We start from the raw sequence: 6,450 nt of genomic DNA on the forward strand, positions 1-6,450 counted from the left end.
TCCATTTATTTCAACAAAGTAACTGTATTCTGAATACCACCTTTTTAAACGGTAACTGTAACGGAATACAGTTACTCATATTTTGTATTCTAAATACGTAACGGCGGTACATGTATTCCGTTACTCCCCAACACTGTTACTGATATATTAGTATTGGCATTTGTAAGGAACAGTTTACACGATTTTAACCACCCTTTCATTGTGTTATGAGTTTTGATGTTCCATAGTCTGTCCACCAGAGCACATTATGAAACTTCCATGTTTCCAGTGCCACAAACACAACAACCTGCTGACTACCAGCTAACTACACAGTAAAATCAGTATCTGTATATGTGAATCGACCGTAAAAATGTCCTCAATCGGTGGAGCTTGACCTGAATCATATCACGGACTGACGCAACAGCTGTCCACACTCTCAAAAGGGAAGCGGGAATGGCAGTCAGTGCTCATTAGCAGTGATCGAACTTTGAAAATAAGAGCACGGGGATTTTATGCTTTGGTATTTTTTGTCTGTAAATATAAAGTGATTGTGGGAGTAACTTTAACTTGCCACAGACATAACATTAGTATGAATTTGGGTCCATTTTTTAATGAAGCCATCACTAATGATGCTGTTTTGCCTTTTCTTTTGTATGCCAATTTGTGTGTTTTTTTGTTTTGGGGTTGTTTTTTTTGTCCTTTTTAAGCTTCAAAAGTCAAATAGTGAAAAGGGCTGCACGACATTACAGCAGGAAATCACAACTTTTGTTCAACTTTGACCACAGTTTCTGATTTTGGTTCATGTTAATTGAGTCGTGTTATGATCAGAAGACAAACACACACAGCTACCATTTTTCATTAGGGGGTGATTGACTCTACATATTCTGTATGTGGTCTGAGAACAAGATGAGATGAAAGCACTGTGGCAGAATGAAATTTAGAAATCCTTGGACTAGGTTGGTGGGCATGGAAAAGCCTTCTATGGCACTGTTAGTAATTGCAGGTCCCACTGTTTCTAGGAATTGCAACATGTCATTAGATCCACTAAGATGCATTAGTGATGGGGATGGCAATTGCACCATGCTGTATCTCCCAATGTTCTCCTTTAGCCACTAATCCACTGATGATTGTTATTAGTGAGAAAGGCGTGTGCATGTGTAAGATGCATTCAGGCACAATGCTCTGTATATTAGCTTGGTGATTTATTGTCTTGGATGTGCTATCCCTTTTTCTCAAAGCTGCATTGTCCTTTTTCCAATTAATTTTGAATCTGTTATGATCTCGAAGACGAAGGAAGAGAAAGAGATTATCAACAAATACACGGATTGAACCACAAAATCAAGTGGTATGCTATATATTTTGGGGGGGCGATATGACTGCTTTATTCTGCTCTTCTGTCGTCTTTTGATGTCTTCTTATATTTTTCTTTGTAACACCCCCCGACATCTCTAATGCCACTGATTTATGCAATTGCTTTTTCGTGCTTTTCTTTTTTCTGTCTCTACTTAATTCTTCCATCTTCCACTTTTCGTTGTTCTGCTGTTTCTATAACAACCGCAGGGTCATTTTTCAGTCTCTGCGCTTCACTCTTAATCCTGTTCATGCGACACTCGGCTCTTATTTTCTTGCTGCTTTTTCCTGCTGCGCTCTATATATTGCTTGATTACACCCTCTCGTTCTGAAAATATATTTAAATCTTAATGTCTTTTTCTCTGTATCTTCTGTCTGTCCACTTTGCATTATTCGGTGCACAGTCATACGCGCAAAGGACTTTTCCCACCTCGCTACTTGTTTTTGTGACGCCAAATAGGAATTAGAATTTTTTTTTACAGCAGGTATCAAAGCAGACACAAATGAGAGCAAGTCTTTGGCTCCAGCCCTGAAATTACTCCTCTGCTTCCCTGCTGTGATCAGCTAGCACTGATGTGTGCTGTGCGTTTGTGGGTGGAAGGGTGGGTGTATTGATGAGGACTGTACGGGACCTCGCTGTGTTTTACCACTGTCACTATGATTGCTGTTTACTGTGGATGCAGATTGCACGGCACTGATTATGATTACTAGTTGAAATGTGAAGATAGCCTCTGCAGTTTCTTTTGGATTACATTTCCATTGTCTGTTGTTCACATGGGACATTCAAGAAGGGAACAGAGGGAGATGACAGCTTAATATAAGAAAGTGTAACTGAATAAGATGATTTTTGTATTTATTTGTTTGATTTATGTGTCTGAACATGGCTTTTGCTTAAGCCTTAGTTACACCAATCTGAAATGTATAAGCTTCAAACCTCTTAATTATAACTGTAATTACAATATAAATAGTTTATAATAGTATGGGGTGTCTATGAAGAAGTCACTATTAAAGAAATAAAGCCAAGAGACAAGGCTGAGATATTCCAGATTGGACAAGAACAGGATTGAAAATGAGTGGCAACAAGTGTCATTGAGTAATGAACCCAAATTGTGACATTTTTGTGTCAAATTGTCATCAGTATGTGCAGAGGACGTCAGGACAGAGGTATACCAATGAGAGTCTGCCAGCTTTGGAGGCTTGGACATGATTACAAATAAAATTGAATTGAATTGTTTGGATCTTGATTTTGGTTAGTGGTGTTAGGGAGCTTTTCAAAATTGAAAGAATTACGAGAACAGACGACGATGATACCAAACACCCTTCAATGCAGTAAAAGCATACTTGGATACACAGCCATGGATTGGCCGCCCCAGAGCCTGGACCTCAATATTTCTGAAGCTGTATGAGGTCATTATGACAGAGAACAAAACAAAAGGCAGAAACATCCAAAGAACATCTTTGAATGTTCTTCAAGAAGCCTGGGGAACTCTTCCTGAAGACTACTAAGAACTTGTAAGAAAGCTTGTCTCAGAAATTTCAGGCCGTGATGAAGAATCAAAGTGGTCATAACAAGAATTGATTGTTTTTGCCTTACATCTCCATAAATTTGTCTACATATATTTTAATAATTAGATGCACCTGTTTCTCATGTTCTTAGCAACATATAGAGAAATCAGTGCTATCTCGAGACTGTAGTATTATAGTATTATGAAGTATTAAAAAAGTTTAATTCCATTTAAATAAATAATACTAAAAACACATGCTGATGATTTCTGGATATCAATCTTCTGGATATCCATTAAGTGCATCAACATGCTGGTCAGCAGAGGTTGGGCAAGAAAATGAATGAGCTAGATTGATGATGACAGAATAGATTTTAACAGCGTGGGAAAGTGGACATAACCTAGCAGCCTTAACTGACTATATACAAGAACCTTATTAAATTAAATTAATAATGAGTTTACTTTTGTGTTTTTTACATAAAATGATTCATACTTTAAGTAATGCCATTTAATTATACATTTAATAAATTGTGCATATATGTCTGATTCTAATTAAATAACAAATCATTTAATCAATTTATTTTTGGCACTTTTGGCGTTCATTAGTCCAAATTGATAAAGTGAAATTGATTGAATTTGACCTGAGCCAGTTAGTCTGCAGCACTTATTGGAAAGACAACTGTGTTTCCGTCTGAGTTATTAGTGGTTGGTAAAACAGAAGGCTGAATGTCTGGTTTTCTTTGGAGTCAGTGGTTATGAAAGAAAAGAGCAGCAGTCAGAAGACAGAAATGAACTAAATAAATACATACTAATGAAGGAACCTAGCCAATGGCTGTGCCTTCGTGGCGTAAGACTACATGAAACATTAACCTAAAAGAAGTAAATTATAATATGTAAATGTAACCAACAAAAAAATGAGATAAAATGGGACTAGCTCTGAAAAGATTTTATAATGCTCAATTATTCATCTTTTTGTGTGTTTCTCACGTTTAGTCTTTAGTGTTTCATCTAGGCTAACAGATGGGTAATGAGGTCAGCTGCCCTTCTTCTGTTTTATATATACGTGTACATATGTGTGTGAGAGAGAGCCTCAGTGTGATCATTTTAAATCATTCAGCTATCAATAACATTGCAAGCTGCATTCATAAACTGTGTGTGATGCACAGGCACAGCTACCTGCTAATTAGTGCTAAGTAACTAGCTCAGTTTCACTCTCCAAAACTGAAGCACATACTTTTTGGATGCTTTGTACCCCACAGCAAATTACATTATTTGTCACATACTTCTGTTAAAAATGCTCCACAAATCACCACAACCTGAGGACCAGTTCACTGGAGGTGAGACCCAGCAGACGGCTACCTGGTTCTGTCGTCTATGTTACCTCATCTGACAATCAAAATTTTATCAGTATCCAAATAAATAAATTGCTGTAGTAATAGAGCCAGAAACTGTTTTCTGTACCAACCTTTATACTTGCTTTTAATTCTGTTACTCTAAGTTGGGCATTTTAACATGGGAGTCATTTTTTGGCAATTTGTCAGCCCCAGAGGTTGGTTTTAGATTAATTAACACTTCCTGGAAGGCGTCATCACACTTACACCAGGATAATAAGTTGTCATAAACACTCTTCTTCTCTCCAGTCTGTCTTCTGCTGTTCATCTCCATGGTCATCGCTACCCGTTACCTCTCTCACACACACACAGTGACAGTAGAGGATGCGCAACCATAGCTGAGTGTAAAATGCAGCTGAGACACTCAGATTGAGCTGCAATGAAACAAGGGCAAATAAATTACATAAATGTATGTTTATGCTTGTTGCCCTTTGTTCGTTACAGGGAGCTTCTTGGTATGGAAATACTCCACTGCATATTTTAAACCTAGTATTTGACTTCAACTAAAACTGCCTTCTTATTTTCCTTGTTCTCTAGGTCCAGAGTGGTACTTGGTCAGAGTGGAGTTAACGGTGACGGATGTAAATGACAACATCCCAGAATGGAGCATGGTTCCTGCTCCCTACCTTGCTGTGGTTTCCCCTGATGCCTCTGCAGGTTCCCTGGTCTACAAGCTCTTTGCTGAGGATGGAGATGAAGGCAACAATGGTGAAGTGGAGTACTTTTTGTCTGACGGTAGGTTAAATTGCTTCTTCTTTTTTTGACTGCATAGTGGTAAATGGCCTGCATTTGTATAGCGCTTTTCTAGTCCATAGGACCCCAAAGCGCTTTACACTACATTCAGTCATTCACCCATTCACACACACATTCACACACTGGCGATAGCAAGCTACATTGTAGCCACAGCTGCCCTGGGGCACACTGACAGAGGCGAGTGTGTTAAACATCAGGTTGACTGTTTACAGCGTCACAACAATCACAAAACAGGGAGGCAATAATGTGACGGAGGAGCTATGGAAGTGACAAGCTAACAGTAAGCAGCTAATAGCAAACATACAACTGCATTATTATATGAATCTTGTGTTTTTGTGTACTTTTGCAGTTTTTATATTTGGTGGTTTTCTTAAGGTCCAGCGCATTTGACCTCGCAAGGCCACCATAGCCGACAGCTATGAGGGATTTCCGTAGTAGACAGCAAACCGCAGAGCATTTGGCTTTTCACTAATCACACTGAAAAAAGTAGACAAATTATATGCAAAACCTTTGAACAAAGAGGCATTTGTTGGTGTTGGCATTTTTAATAAAACAAAAGTCTCAGTTGCATAAATCATTTGCTTGATTTAAAATGTTTTGTTTTGATCAGTGCTTTTTTTTAATGTTCTGTATGGTGCAGACTCAAGTATACACTCTCTTTGAGCTGTTGCCCTCTGCAGTGCTGAGTTTTATGCGCACACGATTCTCCAGTGTCTTGTCTGGTTTTTTTCCACTGTGCAAAATAATTGCTTTTGTTATTGTCTGCTTTGTAATGATTTCTTGTCTCTGTTTTAGAATCTGTTTAAAAAGATGATTTTTCAATTTTCCTCATGGGGATGCATTGGAATAAACTGACTGAAAAATTATAAGAAAAAACATAGACATATTATTGTTAATATCTATGCTAAACTTTTCAATTTAAATGCTCAATCCCACCTCTCAAAGTTTAACTTCTAAAAATGCAGTATATTTTGGATCAAGGTCTTATTGAATCCTGTTATTCTGAATACAGGTCATGAATTTTAACACTCCAGTTCCTGTGGTTTTTGCATTTTCCTCTCAGCAACTTTGAATACTGATTGTCCAGTCATCTTTTTTTATTGGTGAATGCTTAGCATGCACTTAAATATTTCTGACAACTTTTGAAAGCAACTTTTGTGCAAAGTGTTTTGCCCTGTGGTCCTTTTCACTGGATGATCTCTGTTGTTGTGTGTTGCCTTATTTGCTTATCTTGTCTTTGGTGTATTACCCTTCTGTATATGATCAAACAAATCGTCCCCAGGTGGTGATGGTCGTTTTGAAGTGGACAGGAAGACTGGCCAGGTACGAACTACGGGCCTTCCCCTGCAGCGGGACAGGGAATACCTGCTGACAGTGGTGGCTGCTGACCGGCTGGGCAGCCGCAGTGCTCCTGCTGTCATCTCTGTGGTTGCTGGACCCCGGCCACCACAGTTTACCAATGCCTCCTTCACTAT

General features: G+C 38.5%; 1 protein-coding gene across 1 annotated transcript in view; it reads left to right on the plus strand.

The window, feature by feature from the left end:
* LOC102206054 (neural-cadherin-like) overlaps positions 1 to 6,450 on the plus strand; it is a 366,907-nt gene that overhangs the window by 141,150 nt on the left and 219,307 nt on the right. Inside the window, exons 4-5 of the mRNA XM_005726436.2 lie at positions 4,760 to 4,957; positions 6,258 to 6,426. Coding sequence (XP_005726493.2) covers positions 4,760 to 4,957; positions 6,258 to 6,426 — 367 coding nt within the window. The remainder of the gene's footprint in view (positions 1 to 4,759; positions 4,958 to 6,257; positions 6,427 to 6,450) is intronic.

Source organism: Pundamilia nyererei, unplaced genomic scaffold (assembly GCF_000239375.1).
Source record: "Pundamilia nyererei isolate P.nyererei 1_Seehausen unplaced genomic scaffold, PunNye1.0 scaffold00019, whole genome shotgun sequence".
In the NCBI taxonomy this organism is placed as follows: Eukaryota; Metazoa; Chordata; class Actinopteri; order Cichliformes; family Cichlidae; genus Pundamilia; species Pundamilia nyererei.